Source organism: Vanellus vanellus (assembly GCF_965231255.1).
Source record: "Vanellus vanellus genome assembly, chromosome: 2".
NCBI classification, from domain to species: Eukaryota; Metazoa; Chordata; class Aves; order Charadriiformes; family Charadriidae; genus Vanellus; species Vanellus vanellus.
Window position 1 is genome coordinate 16631084 of NC_138906.1, and position 20048 is coordinate 16651131.

Consider the following 20048-nt stretch of genomic DNA (forward strand, 5'->3'; position numbering starts at 1 on the left):
CAGCTAAAGGTTTTGCTTAAAATTTTTATCTGAAACGCTGTTGAAAAAGTCAAACTGTCCTGACAGTTTGAAAACTAAACCTAGATTTGTGTGGGCCAATGAAATTTTTATCCTTGCCTTTGGAAATTCAGGTTTTTGGAAACCAAGCATTTTCTGTATGGAAACTTTGAAATAAGTTTATGATTAGCGTGGGGCTGATTCCTGGCTTTGTACAGCTGACTTTAAGGTTTTCTCTCAGCACAGTCTTTTTAGTGTAAAAATCCTGCTCGGTCTGCTTTTTTCAGTGAGCTATTCAGAGTGATATCCTACTGTAAAGTTTGTAACTCAGTTTGTTCTTTTTAAGCTGAGATACTGTTTCACTGTAAATATACTGTTTCTACGCTGCCTTCTCTGAGAGTATTTGTTTTCCAGGTGGAGGTGTTGAAAAAGTTTTAGCCTTATTTCCTTCTGGAGATTTAGGTCTTCCACCCCCCCCCCAGTTCTTGAAGCTTGTGGTCATCCAGGGAAAAAAGGAATTTATTATAGGGGATTTTTGTTAATCGCAAGGTACATAAATGTTCTGACTGGTAAAAAAGCTGTGTCTTGCTTTATTTTTTCCTGGCCTTTATGGCAAAAGGGTTGGTTTTGATGGGATTTTTTCCACATTTTCTCCTTCGTGTTTCTTTAGATTAAATGCCGGAAGTCTTCATGAACATATTAAAAAGCATTGCTTCCGATTTGTATTTCCATAGGGACTGTGTTCAATGCAGAGCTTTCGATAAGGGAGAAAAGAAGGAAACATGTTCTCAGGAATGTATGCATTTCAACATGACACGGGTAGAAAGTCGAGACAAGTTGCCACAGCCCGGACAGCCCGATCCGTTGTCTCATTGCAAAGAGAAGGATGTGGACGACTGCTGGTTCTATTTCACGTATTCTGTCAACTCAAATGGTGAAGCCAATGTCCATGTGGTAGAGACCCCAGGTAGGAACGTGTTGTTGCTTACTCTACCTTTGTTATTAATTCATGCAGTTGTCATGTACTACGAAGTAGCTGTGGTTTATTTGCGTGAGTCAGATGTATTTGGAAAGAGGTACCTATTGCCTGAGTGACAGTTGTGGATGTCTGGAACTTGAGTGGCTTTAGAAAAACATAAGTCTCTCTAGATCTAGTTTTTTTCAGACCTTTAGGCTGACAGAAACAGGTTTTGTTTGTTTTAAAAACAAAAAGTCAATCAGATACGTATATTTATTAAAGCATTTCATGTTTTCACTTGACATACTTCGCAGTCTTGTTCTACCTGTCCTGTAGCAAGTCCTAAATATCTAAATTTTGATAACTTTTTTTGGCTGGGCTTGTGCTACAGGTTAGAAACAAGGGTGTCTGTGGGGTTTTGTTGCTTTTTTTCCTTTTTTAAATAATATGGGACCAATCTTACACTATATTGTGTTGGGTTTTTTTGTCCTATGCTGCAAACTGCTTAAATTATTTCACGCTGGAAGCCTTTGCTTTTACTTTACTGAGGTACCTTTAAGAATAGGTCTGAAAAGCTTAGTTAATCCTTAGAAGTCAACCGTTCTTGATTTTGTTCAATCTTCTGATACAAAAAAAGAGAGAACAATTCTATAGCTCAATCAGTAATTTACCATTTATTTACCATAGGTATTGTTAGTTTGAATCAGTGGATGTTGCATCTAACAGTGCAAAAATTCTGGTTTTGTACATTCGCAGGGTGTGGTCTCCCAATTTTTTTATAAGCCTGATACAAAATAGACACCTTACGTGTTGAAAGGTTTAGTGCTGTATTCTACTCAAGGAACTTTCAGAATTGATTATTTGGGTGATGATCACTTAACACAGATCAGTGATTAGTGGCTCTTAGAAATACATACCACTTCCATTCAGAATGTTTTAAATTCTCAAAAAATGTAGTCCAAAGTATAGAGGAAGACCTTGAGCCCCATATTCTTTTAGGACAAGTCAACACATGCCCTACATTTTTGGGGTCTGACCTTTTCTTCATGGATAAACTTCTGTTGCTTTAGTTAAGAGCTGAATCGAGCCTCCGTGCACCAGGAGGCACCTGAAATTTTGTGCCATACAAGTGCCATAGGAACAAGCTCTGTTCAATAGAGCTGTATTTGGTGGAGCAGACACACGTTCCTTACTGGTTCCCAAGGAATTCCTGTCATGTCCCTTCCCACTTCCCTCACTCCTGCAGAGGCAGCTACCAAGATTAGGAGTCTGCAGTTTGGGGGGAAGCAGTGTTTCTGTTGACAGCACAGGAGTTGCGCTTATTTGCTTCTGACTTCTTCAGCCTGTGCATTGAGCTCTGCAAAAGCCCTTGTTCAGTTTGTGATTATTGAGAATTTTATCTTAATAGAAGAGTTGGGTTTTATTTTGGAGGATTATTATCTCTATGTCGGTCACCTTAAATCATTTTGCATCTGTATTGCTCTTTTCAAACATATATTTCACTTATTTTGAAATTACTTTATATTTTTATCCAAAGAAGATGTGCCCTTTTTTTTTAAATTTTATTCCAGCAGAGATCATTTCCCAAGATGAGGAAATATCCTAAAATTTTTCTGTAATGCTGTCGTTAGAGTATGTGGGGACTGTTTTGCCAATCTCTATTTTGTGCTCTAGCTGCTTTATCCCTCTAGCATCACCACCTTTGACTTGGAGCTCTCACGTGTTTAAAATACAATAGCTAGTTGTTTTACTCCAGTACTCTAGATGAATAGATTAAGGGGTTAGCAGTGTGTAGACTTAATCATCAGAACATGAATTGTTCTATTGCTAAGATTAAACACAAATTGGAAGGGTAAAAATAAGGTAGAATGTTACAGGATGTGCGCATTCCAAGACTTCCATTACTTGAAGGGAAAATAGTATTGGCATATCTCCGATATTCAAAGTACTGGCTTCAGTACAAAATAAAGATTTAAGAGCATCTGGATATGCGTTACCTTTAGCATTTGTAAAATCATGCTTCCCTTGCTTTCTTCCCTAGAATGCCCCAGCGGTCCTGACATCATTCCCATTGTAGCTGGTGTGGTTGCTGGAATTGTTCTTATTGGACTTGCATTATTATTGATTTGGAAACTACTAATGATCATTCACGACAGAAGAGAATTTGCTAAATTTGAAAAGGAGAAGATGAATGCCAAGTGGGATACGGTAAGTCAAGAGACTTTTCTCTGTATAAAAGCTGCGGTAGTTGAGGAAGAATATAAGATTTTTGTTCACGTGCCTCGGATATTTCAGATTGTATTCCTGACTTTTGGCCTATGGACAAACAGAAGTATCCTTATTTTAAGCCAACTTTAAAATGTGTTATATGTTACCACTAGCAAAAAAAACTCCAACAGCAACAAAAAAAAAAAACCACAACCAAAAACCCCAACCCTCTTAGAGAAGTACCTCTTGGGTTAGAAAAGCTAGTAACTTCAGTTGAAATAAAATTTCAGAGAGGAAATGTGATGGTGACAGAATAGTTCAGCTTTGCAGTTCTGCCACACTTTACAACACACTATTAAATATTTATTAGAAGATGAGAGTCACTTTTGTATAAAACGAGGAAAAAAATTTTACACTGATGAAAGAGATGATGTAAATACTCATACAGTTTTAGTTGGGAGATTTGAATAACTGGTCCCCAAATCATGACTGGTTCTGATTTGTTGAAATATTCCCAACCTCTTGTCAATGGAAAAATATGCAAGAAAAAAAAGTCTATGGTCTATAGGCTTAAATAGGCTATAGGGTCACTACCTCTAGAAAATTTTAGGAATCTACTAATCAAAAACCCTTAACTACAGTTCTGTAGAAGTCAACACCCACGTATGCTTGATGAGACAATAATTTTTAAAAATCTCCTAGGAACTCTTTGGTTTTTATTTAAGAAAATTAATTCTATTCTGGAAAAAATATTACTAATGCTTTTCTTTACATACAGAATTATTTTTTCGGTGATAGTTAAGAATGTTACTTTTTTTATTTTCCTGTTGAATTATTCGCCATTGACCATTTCTTTTACTTCAGCAAGAAAATCCAATATACAAGAGCCCTATTAACAATTTCAAGAATCCAAACTATGGACGTAAAGCTGGTCTCTAAATCTCAGTTTGTATCTTCTTTCATTTTCTTCCTTTTTTTTCCCTTTGCATGTCACTTCAAACTCACTGTGTGTCACATTCAGTTAATCACCGTTTGAGTCTTGCTTAGTTTATCAACTGCTGCTTTGATTCTGGGGTTTTAAAGAATGCAGCTTGAGATTTTTTAACTTGTTTTGACAGCAAGATTGCTTGCTTACTAATACCACCAGTAGTGGCTTATACTATCCTACAAGTGATGGGTTTTTTATTATTATTATTATTATTATTATTATTATTTTGTTGTTGGCAGGGGGGATAAATGTGTGGATATATAATAGAACAGCTGTTAGGATTGAAGAAGCTCTGGATCATTCAGGGGAGGGTTTGTCTTCTATTTCCTCAAATCAGCAGTCAGTTTGCTTAAAGATGATATGTTTGCAAAGCTAGTTTAGATATTCCTCAGATATCCCAACCTATAAATATCACTGGTTTTATTAGAATAACTGGGAACACTTAGAGTAGCCTTACAGATATTTTTTCTAACTGTTTTGCTTATTAATCTTGTATAAACTTAGCTTGTGTTTAAAGTGTGAAATGCATATACTCTACTGATTTGATAATTAAATATGCATCTTAATTTTTCCATCCCTATTTGTATTGGAACTGGGAATATCACAGTCCTTGTAGTCCAGGCAGCTTGGGGGCCTCCGTAGAGGAAAAAAAAAAAAAAAAACTTAATAAGAGAGGAGGAAATGTTCTTGTCCCTTCCAAATGCATTTTCCCCCAATTTTTTAGTCTCTCCTAAACTCTGCCTGAACACCTCATTTCTGTTTGGAAATGCTGACTTCAGAAACAACACTATCCAGAAGAGCAAGTCAGTAAACCAGAAGTGATGGATATCTTCTGTAGGCTTTGAGGTTGCACTTTTTTTTGAATACTTTGGGTATTCTTCTCCTTCCCTGGGATCCTCAGCTGCTGGGGAAGGAGTGAAAAAGGGATGATGAGATGGGGATGGGTGTCAGAAGAGCGTTGAGATATAAAAAGTACAGAGATCAGATTAGAGGGAGGGAAATGAGGAAGTTGGGAAGGCAGCACATCCCTTTAAATATCCAAGGGCTTTTTTCAGGAGCCAGTGGAAGAGAAGGATCTGTATCTCTAATGTTGTTCTGTCTGCTGCCTCCCTTTTTCAGTGTTGCACTCAAAAGATTTTTGTAAAGGAAAAATGAGAGGAGAAAGCAGGAATTAAGAGTATTTAAGTGCTTATCTGTCCTCACTGTGACAACATTTTCAAATACTTTGTCTAGTATTCTGAGCCCTTCCTTGATGAAATCTATTCCTCCGTTTGTCTTTGCAATCATTTCACTTTCCAGTGTGTCCAAAATCGATTGTAAAAATGTTCATTTTGCTTGCCACACCGACCACATTTCACCTCCTTTCCATATTTCTTCTCAGAGTGAATTATTCTGGGGAGGAAATGGGAATTCTTGTTCCTTTCTAACATTTCACATAATCCATCTGGTTAAGTCTCTGCTACCTTCTCTTCTGCTGTTTACGGAATTGTGTACTTTCTGTCGCATGCGGGTCAAGCATCTAACAAACCATACGGAGTGTAACTTCCATTCTGTGCTCTCGTTCTCTACCCCATGACTCTTTCAGGCTCTAATGTCCTTGGTGCTGCCATTTCTCCTAAAAATGTACTTCTTGCAGAAAGCTTTCCTCTTGTGTAAATGGAGGGATTGAGTTCTGCCTTTTTGTTTGACTTGCTGTGAAGATTAAAAGTATGGAATAGTGTGGGTTTTTTTAAACACGACTGTGTCACTTTTGGTATTCATAGAAACATCCAAACTTCGGGGAGAGGGGGAGGTGGGTTTAGCTTTATTGGCTACCAAAAAGGAGATCAATATTGGCAGAATAGATGACCCACAGGAAGTAAACAAAGAAAATCCTCCTTTCCCCTATAACTAAGATTTTCTGGTGTCTTTAGATTTTGAAGTAACCTCTCATTTAGGTGAAGAAAGTTGTCTTGTATTGCCAAGGCAAGAAACTCATCTGAAATCCCATTACAAGAAAATTACCCTGCAATAGGCACAACAGAACTAACCGCGTGCAGTTTGTGTGACAACAGCTAGGTTGAACCAAGTGCAATTTGTCCTTGGCCTGCAGCGTATCTACGGCTTAGTGGTTTAGATTTGTGCCATTGAGAAAGTACTTACTTCAATAGCAGGCTAGCTGCTTTCCTCTAGTCTTCCAGTCATGGTAGGTGCTGCCCTCTGTCGTCTGTGGTGCCCTTAACCTTGGCCTTTGCTTCATCCTCTGATGCAACTGCCACATTTACAGGTTGACAGATGGCTCGTTTTATATTACTGTAAAATAATGATGGATCTTAATGAGAGCCGAAAGTAGTAAGAACAAGCTCTTGAACAATGTATGGGGATGAGTTTAGGATATTCTGGAGTGCAGTTTCTTGCAGTGACTTAGGACTAAAACCCAATATAAAGGTAGCTTAAGTGACTGTTAAAACAGTAAGTCCATGGAGGAAAAAAGGAATAAGGTTAATCAAACATCCTAACTGATAAGTTCATCTTTAGGCAACACTAGGCTGAGCTGCTACCCTCTGAACAGCCCAGTCTAGTTGAAAATGAATACTGTTGCAAGAACATAGTTTATTCTCTGCTGACGGTACTTTTAAAAAATATCTCCATCTTTATTTTAATGTATTTCACTCGATCGTGTGTGTAGTTATTGTTTGCTGATTTTTATTTTGGTTTAAGTGTGCATGGTATTTTCATTTACAGGGGCATGTGGCAAACATGTTTTCCCTAACTTTGCATGCTTAAACCAGTGTATTCTCTGTATTGGCATAAAGAGAACGGGTTTGTTTAAAACCAGTAGTATCTGTCTAAGGCAGCAGGTTTGGAATTCCGTGTTTCAGTGGCCAGTTAAAAATCTGGAATGCTGCTAATCTCTGACAGTTCATACCATCTGCCAGCTGTGAGGGGCCCTAAGCGAGGTGAGAGTCCTGTTGGCCTAGTGGACATTTATTTACTACTTCCACATTAGTTTTAATGATAAGCTATCTGTAGAAGATCTCACCAAGCCGGGGCTGAGACACTGGTGGTGGAGCATGGCTGGAAAGGCTGGGGCTGTCGCTGCCTGTCTAACAGAAGATAACGGGGAAGGAGTTGCCAATCCAGTGGGCGCCTGTGGTTATAGGTAGTGGAGCTTCAAGGGCCGTTTAGCTGATCAAATGTAAGATTGGGTTAAGCTGAATAGTTCTCCATGTGTTGACTAAATCTCCATTATTTGTAATGGGAACTGAGACACTCAACTGACATGGGGAGACACCTGGTTAAGCGCCTTAGTGACCTAAATCCTACTGTGTGCTTCTGAGAGTTCTTGGAAACATGAAGTGCAAGTACAAGGGAAGACAGTGCAGCGTTTCCGTTTCTTTGTAAATAGGGCTTGTGCTAAATGAAGAACATGTAAATTCCAATTTCTCTTGAGAAAGCATTATAGTAAAAAATGTACAATCTTACTATGCAAGTTGCATTTCAAACCTGATTCTAAATTCAAATTATTGCATGAGCGGCACTCTGCAAATTTCCAAGTTTTAGTTCTAACCTTTAGACCAATTCCTACGCTATCTGATAGAAGTTCTCTCTCTTTTACAAACGAGAAAATGTAAATGTACACCTCCCCATTTGTGCTGGGGTAGTCTGTTTTGTAAAATGTGGAAGCTTAAAAGCACAGTGTAACGAGTATTACATAATGCCTTGTCATTGAAAAGCTGTGCAATATGGTCTAGGCTGCGTATGATACAGCCTGGTAAGTGTACAGACTTTCTCTGCATCATAAACTTTACTGATTTATATTATATAAATATATATACATTTAAGAAATCTCCATTAAAACTTATCGAGGAACCAAACAATATACATTGCCAAGAACTTGGAAGCATAATGAGATACTTCAGTTATAGTTTAAATCCCTCCTCCCTGGATGTTTTTCCAGTTAAATTTGCATCTTCCTATTGCAAAGCTTTTTGATAAAAATACTGGGAGAGGGGATAATTTTGCATTAATTGATGTCTGGCTGAGAACTAGCAACAACACTGTATTTCCATGATTAAAAAAAAATAAATAAATCTTAGCTCCCCATCCCTTTCCAAACCAGTAGCTGATATGTTTTTAATCAAGACAAGTTGCCCTGGGAACTGGTCGAAGGGTCTTTTGCTGTTACTGTGTATTTGGGACGTATAGCCAGCAGTGAACAACTAGTTCCTCCTTCACCTCAAGCCAGATGACATTGACTCAGATCTTGAGAAGAATGAACAGAGAACCTTGACTTCTGCTGTCTAGCAATCCCAGTTCTGGCTGCACTTGAGAGAGACTAGGCTGGAGTCTCTCAGTCTAGGTGGGACTGGATGTGCCTCATTGCTCGTTGCATGCCGAGAAGCTGCCTTTAAGGAGAAACACCCTTTTTCTCTGAAAGGAACCATGACAGAAAGGCAGTACACCAGCTGTATGGTCTTCCTTAGCAGCAGCTACTGTTTTTGGGGTACACCAGTTACTTTTACCATACCAGGTCTTGCAAATAGAAGGCAACAAACTTCTCAGGAGTTGTGATATGAAAATTTCACATCAAGTTGGTTTCTTACCTTGCCACCTTTTGGTACATCCTGTAGTATTCCCAGTTGATTTTCCAGGTTTCTGACCCTGAAAAAAAACAGACGCACCTGGTGTTTGTATGTCTAGGGGGGGGATTTCCTTTAATGGACTGTAGGAAAAATTATTTTAACCTGAAATATTTTAAATGCTGTGTAATTTAATAGAGTAGAATTTAATGAAGATGGTTCTATAGGCCATCTCAGACTGGGGGGGAACTTCAGAAGGAGAGAGGTTCTCTTACTGCTGATGAAGGCCAGATAAGGTTCCGGCCAGAACTGCCCTCAGGCCGACATCTGCGCTGTAGTTGTGTATGCACAGAAGAGCTTCGTACTGGTAAACAACATTTATTTAGGTTGAAGTTCAAGTTGTGATAAGAGCGCAGTACTGCCATTCCAGGCTGTATCAGTAGAGTCCCAGTGGGAGCCTTTTCTCCTGCTAAAATTTATCTATTAATTTTGAGTTCAAGCTGTTCATCTTAGGTGTGGAGGACAGTATAAATGGAGTAAGTTTTACTGAGGTAAAAGGAAACCTGGGAACAAAGGAAGCTTAAAATAAGCTTAATTTAGAGGTTTTCAAATCTTAGCAAGAGATGTAAGCAGTAGGCATTTCTCAAATTGGGAGTAATAATGTTTTTATTACAGCATTTGCACCAGTACAGAAGTTTCTTAGATTTAACTGTGCATTTTGTGTATATGGGGATTGTGGGCGACCTGCAGGAATAAAACATGACAAGTACTGAATGTTCAATATAAATATTGAATGTGTGGTTCCAAAATCTTACAAGCCTTTCCACTTTGACTCTAGAATTAAATTATAATACAAGCTAAGTTATTTAAATGTATATTATAGCAGAATGTGGTCTGTGGTCAGTCATGGTTTCAAATAATGTTGTTTGCAATTATTCTGTTGTTCTTTAAAAAACATCGTGGGCTGCAGATCCCTGGGTTGATGGCTCAGCCCTGAGATGACCCCACGAGATTCAGCCCCTTTGAAGGAAATCTGTGGTGTAACCTGAACAGGATTGTGCCCTAACCCTTTGCTTTATTAGCTGAGCATGCCTTTGTTCAAGTTGCTAGAGAGAAAAATAGTTTGACTTAAGCTGTTTGCGTGTACAAACAAAACATTAGTGAGTAATTTCTTAAGCTAATTTCTTAGGCTAATTTTTACACTTCTTGCAAACGCAGTGCTTTTTTCATGTCTTTAAATGTTAATATAAATATTTTTCTTTTTCTAGGGTGAAAATCCTATTTACAAGAGTGCAGTGACAACTGTGGTCAATCCTAAATACGAGGGAAAATGAACACTGCTTGTATAACTTCACAACACTGTATGCAGCATAGCAATTTTTGTAGTCACAGTAAGATAGATTTAGGGCAAACTGCAGTGATTTTACTAATTCATTACATATAGGTTTGTTTTCCTGTGCAGGTTTTGAAAATGTACCATATGTAATTTTTTATTTCTATTTTTTTTTTTTTTTTTTTTTTTTTTTGCAAATAGAAGCGATCAGTGCCAGGGGTCTGACAAAAAAAACTTGAGACTGTGTAGCCTAGACAGCTAAGGTCACATGGTGCCTTTTTTGACCTTTTCCACTCCCGTGCTGTGAATCCAGGACTTCTGCAGGGTGCGATACTGCTATGGCGGGACTGGGAGGGACATGGTTAAAGCAATCAGCATGAGGGCTCTGCCTAGCCTTTTAGTATTAAACTCTCTAGCTTTACAGGGAAATCAGGGCTTGAGTTTGCAGATATAATTAAACTCATGTAGCATGGAGCTGGTGGTTAATTGGTCTTCTACTTGCTAGACATCTGATTAAGTATATGGTAAGTTGAGTAAGCTGGAAGCGAGCAGTGTAAAATGCTGAAAAGTGTGTGCATACTTAATTTTTAAGTTGTTTATTGCCAGGTTATGGTTAAAATGAAAGGGTTTGAGAAGAATGTTAAGAAGGAAAAAATAGCTTTAAAACATGTGCCATTACTGAAAAAGTTGCTGACAGGTAACTTGCTTAGTTTTTCTTTGTAAATTCAAGCCCTGGGTGGCAGTATCATAAAGTACCTTACCAAGACATCCTCAAAACACATAAGGGCCTTACATCATATTGTGTTTTTATTCTGTAATGTTTCCTTGGTTTAAAGCCTGGTGCTTTGTCACCCTTCTAATCCTTTTAACGTATTTGGTTGCAATTCTTTTTGTAATATTTTTGTATCAACACAAGCTTTTTTTTTTCCCTCCTTTTTTAGGGCAGTCTTAGCTGTAAATTTGCCTTTACCCTGTAGCTAAGATTGCGTAGTTTGTCATGCGACGTGAGTCGCACATCATTCTTGACATGTGCCATGTATATTTGCCTTTGACCATTCAAACTGCATCATAGTCATATTGTTTTAAGTGCCTTTTTATTTTAACAGATGTTCACTTTTTACAGTGCTATTACTGAAGTTATTTATTAAATAAAAGTACCTTAAAATACTTAAATCTCGTCTCTTTTTTTCTTGTAGAAGTTGATACTGTTCAAAAAAATCTGAGAACTGTGTCTGTTTGGGCAAGAGGTAATAGACATTGTAATAATACCAAATATGTCCTTTCCATCAAATCTGAGAAAAGTTAAGCAGAAGTGATCTTGGGTGACAAACGTTAGCTGTGGTATAAAATGCAGAAAGTCCAGGGTGCAGCACAGTGCTCCGTGTTACATAGGGCAAGCACTGATCTAAAGCCCCAGGCTTTCACGTGCGCGTGTGCTAAAGAAGTTCTGTAGTTTAACTGTTCAGGCAAATGGACTGTCTGGTTAATATTGTTTTACACCATGTGACAAATGTGAAAAATTACTGCATTTTGCAGGAAAAGCAAATTTTTAGGCCTTCCAAATTTTTTAAGGGTATAATGTTCTAGATGGATTATCAAAACCACTTCATAATTAAACACAAAGTACATTCATGGAATCCGTGTTTTAAACTTGGTAGTTCGGGTTATCCTGAGAAGCTATGAGGATGTGTTCTAGAAGTTCCTTTTAACCTCCATCTGACAGCAGAAGGAGCTTGGTTCCCATGAAGTGGGAGAGGGGGCGTGGATGGAGAGGTTGGGCTGTGTGTCTGTTTCCATCTCTCTCTGAGGGAAGCAATGGGAGACAGGAGGATCCAAGGGCCAGTTACGAGGTAGATTGGGTTGTCTAAGGCTGGTTACTGGAGGGATCTGGGGTGGGGTAGGCAGATGGATGTCGGTGCATGTGAGGGGGGGAGGTTTGCAGCAACCACTGGAGCAGGACAGGCAGGGGTGGCAGTGGCAGTGGGGCAGAGCAGAGGTCCGGGGCAGCTGCTGGATAAGACTGTGTGTCTAAGCCCAGCGGTGTGAGGGATGGGCGCTGTAGGTATGTCTGTACTTGCCACTAACGGGCCTCCATTCTGATCAGATGGGAAGGCAAAGGGGAGGAGGCCATTGGTCCTGTTCATATTTCTGCGAGTGCTGTTTTCCGTGATGCTGTGTACGTGTAGGTATGCTCTGTGTACATGTTTTGTGCATGCGTATGCTTACTGGGAATACATGCTTAGGCTCACTGCAGGTTGGACCTGGAGACATGGAGCTGCTGCAGTCTTGCTTCTCTCGAGCTACCAGATTTGGCAACAGGTATATCTTCTGGTTGGTGCAAATCCTTCACGACAAAGTCCACGTTACTGCTCTGTATTAGTTCTTACATTGTGAATGCTCTTTCTTGTATCACCTTTCCAACTAAGGGAACCAAAAAAGCCTGAGAAAGCCATCTAACCTGGACATGAGATAAGAAACCAGCGGGAGCTGCACCTGTATCTACAGCTCGTGTTGTCTGTTCCTCTTGATACTGACTTTACAGAATTGCAACTTGACTGTGGCCACGATGGATAAGATTTTGGTTTGGACATTTGAGTACTTACCTCCTTTCCTACTGCTTTGGTCACTTCCCCAACAGTACTGAGGATTTGCAATAGCTCCATAAAAGATGCAGAATTTTTTTCTAACCTCATTCTGCATTACTTGTCCATGAAAATTGTCTTCATTGGAAACAAAGCAGCTTAAAAAGAAAGGATAACTTCTGACCTATATGGCTGTTGGGTTTTCAATATTCTAGAAAGATTAATGCCAAATTTCTGTTTCAGACTATATCAAAGTCCCCTTCAGATCTGTTTTTTTACCTCTCGGTTTCTCCCAGACTGCACAGAACACTGGAATCCTGAACTAACTGGAATTCATGTCACACAGGTAGTGGGATGCTGACCTTTAGGAACCCTGATCCTTGGACAGTGTTACCAGTCCTCCTAAATTAAGCAAATTTTTAATTACGTGTGCATTAACCTGTTTCTGTCCTCGTATCTATGTTACATGTTTTACGGTTTCCTTAACAAGTCTGGTTTCAAAATGGGGTCGGTAGACAACTTTTTCACAGAGAGATGCTCCTGAAGGCTTTGAATTCAAGTGGCCCGTTAAGGAGAGCTTTTTTTAAATCCGTCTTTAAACGGGATTTCTAGTGGCCACTTCCAGCCAGATGGAAGCTGCTTAATATCTCCAAGTGAACAGTTGCTTAATGAGAGTGAACAGCTGCCATCCCACAGTATCAGATTCAAGATACTATAAGTGTCACAGAATGTATGATTTGCTTTAAAGCAGGATTGGATGTTCTAGCTAAGAGAGATACTGTCGTTCAAATATGGTAAAATTTCAGTGCTGGGAAATCGAAGTAGTAGTGAATCCTTCCTGGCTCATAAATACTGACCTCAGCTACTTACCCTGAATTCTGCAAGTTGGTGAAGCCGTGAGCTCTTGCTAGAATACCAACAGGTGCATAGACTCAAAAGCCTGGGATCCCACACAAGCCGGATGATAGATCTCAGCAGTATATCTGTTTTGAAAGAATCACAGTGAGTATAACCGTAGTCTAGCTATCATTAATCCATCAGTTGCCCCGATTCTTGCCCAGGAACTAAAGAGCGAAGTTAGAATTGCTTTATGGCAGTTGTTAACAAAACAAAGTCTCTTATCCTGGATTGAAACTGTAACAGCAAAAATACAAGTCAGCTAAAGAAAATAATTCTCTGTAATTGCGTAGTTTATTAAGTAACATCCATGAACTAACTTGGCCACAGTATGTTGAGCCTCTTGCCTTAAACGACCTCTGCGCTGCTTGAAGACTAGTTTAGAGCACAAACTGAAACAGCCTCTTAGCACAGCCTTGAGCTGCTGTATATGAAGAAATCTAGACTGATGAATATGTACTTATTTGGGGATTCTGCTGATTTTCTTTCCTCTTCTGCACAATTGCACTGCTCTACAATATGACCATTTTTTCTTTTCCATAACAAATACAAGTTTATTCTTAGAGGAGCACAGAATGTGAATACAGGAAAAAAAAAAAAAAAGGAACTCTTTTTTTAAAAGTAAAACTCTCTTATTTACTACAGCTTTGGTGTTGATGAAGTAGAAGCAGTGAAAGGGTATGCTCTAGCTACAGAGTTCTGCTATTTAGAGGGTATTGCCCAAGCACTTCTGGCTTTCTTTCTGAAAAGTGAGAATTGCTGCCGAAGCAGTTATCTAGCAGAAAGAAAATATTTATAAGCAACTGCGAATTCAACTACCAGAACAGAGAGTGCTGCAAAATAATTCAGGTGAACGTTCATCAACGATAATAAATACATTAACCCGCATCTCACTAAAATGGATAAATTGCAGTGAGAAAAAAACCAAAGGGCATAATTTTAAATAATTTGGGAATATTTGGCTTAAATATTAATTTTAAATGAATTTTGAAGGCAAGTTTTTTTAAAAAAAATATTAACAGTAAACTAAAGTTTCATACAGATCAATGTAAGAAATAGCTTCTAAAATACAGAGAAATAAAAAAAGTCTCACTGTCAATGGAAAATGATCAGAAATACTGTATTTGGTTATTCTTCACAGGACAGTTACATGAACTGTCTCACCTTGCTTTAACGCTGCATTACACAAAACATGAACCAAGTACTTTTATCCACAAAAGATTTAAGAGTACTATATAGTAGATTCTCTGCTACTTGAAATTTCAAACTCTTGGTTCCATGCCTAGTTTTACATACATGATTAGGATTGCCAAAGCAGACATTAATACACACTTAAAGCTTAATCTCACTGTTAAGTGATTTAAGGAGCAAGAATTCTGTTATCCATGAACGCACTGCATACTGTTGAGTGGTCTTTTACATAAGGGATTTTTTTTTCTTGCTATTTGAAAGTTCCAAGCTGCATCTTCTTATCAAGGTATTAATTACAAGCAAAGAATGAGCCAGCGCTGCAAACGAAAGCATATATACTAGGTATTGGGGATCAGCCTCTAATACATCTACTGACCACAGCCTGCTTTTTTCCTTTGCTCTCTGTTTCCTGAGGACACGATGTACCGAAGGAGAGGATGGAGCTGGTACACGGCACTGCTGGCAGGAAGGTATGGCAGCCAGCGTTTGTGACGGGGTGAATGTTGAGGAGCAAAGTTCGAGAGCGAGGAATGAATGCAGGGATCAGGAGAATGCCTCAGGTATGGGAGCAGCACGCGGGGGAGGAGGAGCCAGCGCAAGCGTGAAAGAAAGGGAAATCCACCTGTTCTCCTTCAGTCACCCACACCACTCCGGCTACGTGTTTGCTTTCATACCCTTTTACTGAGTTTGTTACTTTGCAATTACCAATGAATCTCTCTGTGATTAAATGGCTTGTTATCACATTCTCAACTTTTTGCAAGCTCTTCCATTTTCTTTTATTTCAGCAATCAACATTTCTCCCTTCCTGATGAGTTCATAATGAGTTTCCCTATAGAAAGTGTATGATTTTGATGTATGTCTCAGAAAATATTACAGAACAGCTCTATAAAATGAAAAATGAGATACAGAATATGGAAAAGAAATGTTTGTATTTGCTCAACAATGCTATCGTGGCGATACAGAACAGTCAATGTAGATTAATCAACCCATTGCATTTCACTAGATAGATTCATTTATGTGTTGTGAAAAAACCTGAAAAATCAATAAACTATTTTTTTCTTATCTATTATTTTATTTAGCTTTTATGTTAGCACAGGGCAAAGACAAGTAAAAAAAAAGTGTGTATCTGAAGTGTCATAGACTTTATTCTAGAAATATTTCCTAACCGAAGCACAGCCCTCAGAATAATCAGTCACACAGTCGTGGCTTTTTTCCGAGTAAGGAGTACAGACTCGGGATCGAGGCCTATTTCAGAATCCTATAAAAAAAAAAAAAAGGCATCAAAACCAGTAAGTCGGGTCAAATGCATCCAAAATGCATCCATTCTTCTAAACAAGCGGTAGTGTAAGAAGTAAGATGGGGTAATGGGTGGAATTCCTGTCTTTTAATGAGGGTGCTGACATAGCATAACAGCTGTATCAGAAACTCTGAAAGGATGACAATTGATAGGACTGATAAAAGTCAAACCGTCTACTACAGTAATGCCTAATTTCAAAAAGTGAAAGTATGAAAAATGAACTCAAAAGGGCAGCTAAACGTGTTTGGAGGGGGGCACCAAATTATTCTTGGGCACCACAGAACCTGTCCAAAAAAGACTTTAGAAAGATCGCAGAAACAGGAGGAGGACTGCTTAAACAGCCAGTAAAAGAAGCTGAATAAAGTAAGATGATGTCCTTGAAAAAGCTGAATTGCATTTAAATTAAGAAAATAAAAAAAGAACAGAAAGTTGAACATTAACAGTATGCTAAAGAGGATTTGGTACCTCACAGAAGGTATGAAAACTAATAAATCCACTGGAACAAGAAGCCTGACACTGAGATAAAAGCAGGACAATTGGAATAGAGAAATAACAGAATAGTAAACTCATTCTTTGCTGCTATATTTACTGTGGAGGAGTTTCATAACGTAACATAAAATTCCCCATCCTGAGGCAAATACCAGAGAAATTATTCAAATTGAAGCGTCAACAAAGTATTTGAGATAAATCAAAAGGAATAGCAGTAACTGCCCAAAGCCAATGCTAATCATTGGAGAAGGCTTAAGGAAGGCGGGGATTGGCGCCAGATCTCATTGCTGCATGAATGGAAAATGGCTCACATACATCGTCTCAATTTTCAAGGACGATAAAATACAGAAGAGTTATCCAGATGTTTCTACCACTATCTGGTAGAAATGATAAAAACAAGTGGACTCATGGGTAAGTATAACACATTGTGGAAGAGTCAACATGGGCAGAGGGAAGTCATACCTCAGAAATCTCCCAGACTTCTTTGAGGGAGTCAGTAACACACACAGACAGATCATTTCACACAACTGGATTTCCAAAGGCTTTCAACAATGCTTTTCATCAAAGACCCTTAAAGAAACTTCCAGGAGATGTGGCAAATGTCTTCAAATGTAACTATTAAAGTCGGAAGATAGAAAACACAGCACAGGAATTAATTACGAGTTTTCTAATTTGAGAAATGTCATTGACAGAGTCTTCGGCCTGCTGGCAACACTCCTCGTAACGCAGTCCAGGGTACCATTAGCCTTCTTTGTCCTGAGGCCACTGAATATGTACAGTGAGAGGCAATGGAGAAGGTGAATAGGGGAAGACCAAGGAGTTATCAGACAAAGATGGTTCCAGGCTTAAAATAAACTTAAGGTACTTTTTCCTATAACCCATAATTAAGTTGTAAAATACTTTGCCATACTGTGGATACTATGGTTTTGAAATGAATAGACAAATTCACAAAAGAAAAATTCAGCACAGGATATTAGCTGCAGAACACAGCAAATACGGCTTAGTTTAAAATTGAAGAATGTTTTGGGAAGAATCACATACTGTTCTCTACACATCAGGTTTAGAACACAGATGGAGACAGAGTACTGGATTATATGAACCTTTAATCTGATCCAGGATGGTTAGGAAACTATATTCTTTAGTATTTACCATTCATGCCACAGCTGCAAGAGCCTGAGCTTGTTGCAGACCTTTCCAGTTTGATTCCAAGCTAGTAAGCAAAAGCTTGCTTTCTGATAACCTCCTGCATTTTCTTCTTTATCACAAGAGGAATCCTTTGTAACAATAATTAGAAGTAAAGTACACTTAGAATTTAAAAATCTGATTCAAAAGAAATCATAGACTTATTTCAGTAAGGTTGTCTGACCTGCGACTTCGTGTCACACTAAAGGGCACTTCAAAACCTCATTCTACCCAGAACTGGAAGCAACACATTCTCTTTATTTCAAGACTCTCCACTGATGTAAAACTGGACTATCTTTCCATAAATCTCTCAAACAGCAATAGGAAAACAGTGTGTGTCAAGAGTTCTGGGAGCTGTTGCAGAAGAAGGGATGCCTGGCAGAAAGCTGAAAGAGACACTTCTCTCTAATACATCAGAAAAAAACATAATGCATACACTTAGCAGTACGTGACTAGGAAGATACCACCAGTCAGCTCCTTTATATTCTGTTCTTTCACATGGTGCACGGATTCTGTTACCTGAAGATTGGATGCAATTTATAGAATCTGTGATTTTCAAAGCCACCTATAACTTGGAAGCATCCAAATCCATCTACATTTCTATAAGAACTGCTGTTTTAGTGAAATGAACCAAGTGCGAACCACTTTAATCCACAAACTAAAATGTGATGATTCTGTGCTCCTCTTTGAAACATTATCTGCAGGCAGAAAATAAGAAATATTAAAAATAAAATTGTGTCAATTATTGCCTTTCACTGGCACCTTAGTGGCATCTTCTTCCATTCAGGATCCAGAGCACTGAGCCCTCCCCTGGGTGTGGGGAAGTATAATACAGTTCAGTGGTTGGAGTATACCATCGAATAACAGTTTTATTGGACTCCGTTCCTTGTTGAAACTGGATCACTGTGCAGTCAGAAACCTAAAAATCTTTTGGACAGTTGACAATTAGGAAGGCACGATACCGTCTAAGAGGTAATTTCACCCATTCAGCTTCTGCTGAACTGCTCTCTTTGACTTGGGCAACTCAGCTCTTCGTGAAACATCTTAAGTGCCAAAGTAAGCGAGGTCTGACTTTTGCACTGAAATCAATCTCCTGTGTAACACCAGTCATCAGATTTTTCTGACATAATTCCTTTTGAGATAAAAAATTAAAATGAAAATAACAACCCATTTTTATTTTACGTTGGTAAGGAACACATCACGAAGATGACAAGTATGCAGCCGGAATGCATTTGGCAGGACAGTTAATTCCATATTTATCTAAGTTCATAATAAAAATATATTTCTGCAAAACTTTTGTGACTTGTAGATCTCAGCTGTGCCGACATTTTAACTGCTATTAATCAATAGGGTACCTTAAGACTGCTCAACAAAAAATTAAGTGGGTTTGCATGTTATCTTCCATAAAACAATGCTGAGTGGCAGCAGTTATGTTTCCTTCCTTAGTTTTCTATTAATACAGTCCTGCTAAATTGTTCTATCCAAGACCAATGTCAAGCTGATATTGTCCCCTATAGCCTTTTAGAACATTAGCACAACAGTAGCTCCATTACAGCTTTCTGGAAGTTTTCCAGTGTTTCAAGAATTACTGTAAATTAATGTTAACTGTCCAGACAGCTCCTTGATCAGCTCATTTATTCAGCACCTTTATGAGACAGTCTTCAGCTCTCAAGTATGTAGTCAGCTGATGCACATGCAGACTAGAACACTACATATGCCCCTGTAGTACAAAATTTTCAGTCTAACAAGTTTAAGATTTATTTCCCTTATACAGTACATTTTCTGAAATATCCCATCAGTTCCATTAGAGTTTAATAAAATCTGACAAATGAGTACAAAAAACTTTTCCGAACCAAGTTTTTCCTGCTCTTAGAAAATCTTACAAAGTTTAAATAATTTCCAAAGATATTCTCAGAATTTAAACTCTCACTGTCAACAATTTTATACCAAAATGGTTTCTTATAGCTACAACATTATATCCTTAAATTTCCATATTAAGTTTATATATTAGAATTTCACTAGCCACTTAATGGCAGATAGTTTTTAAATTAAGATTTGTACTTAGATATAAAACGTACTGTAGTTGACACCTTAAACCATAATTCTGTTTTTCAGAGGCTTATAAAAACAAGATCGCTGCAGCAGAACAGAGAAGGTGAATTCAGCCTGTAAAAGTACTCTGCAGCTTTGGTAGAACCGCAAGAGCATAAGACAGAAATGGCTACAGCATAAAGAACACAAAGCAAATATACAAAAGAAAAGGTCTACATGAATTAGCTCTCCCTTCTGTGCTTTAGAACATAAGTCTTCAAGGAACTTAGCTGCAACATCACAAAATCGTATTTTAAAACTTACTGAGAACTT

The 20048-nt window shown here is 38.4% G+C and overlaps 1 protein-coding gene across 2 annotated transcripts in view; it reads left to right on the forward strand.

The window, feature by feature from the left end:
• ITGB1 (integrin subunit beta 1) overlaps positions 1-11219 on the forward strand; it is a 45631-nt gene extending 34412 nt beyond the window's left edge. Inside the window, exons 14-17 of one of the 2 annotated variants that reach the window (XM_082479414.1) lie at positions 732-964; positions 2997-3163; positions 4028-4108; positions 9982-11219. In XM_082479414.1, the coding sequence (XP_082335540.1) occupies positions 732-964; positions 2997-3163; positions 4028-4102 (475 nt within the window). In that variant the 3' untranslated portion in view covers positions 4103-4108; positions 9982-11219. The remainder of the gene's footprint in view (positions 1-731; positions 965-2996; positions 3164-4027; positions 4109-9981) is intronic. The other variant, XM_082479415.1, reaches the window with a different exon arrangement.
• Positions 11220-20048: the final 8829 nt, after the last annotated feature.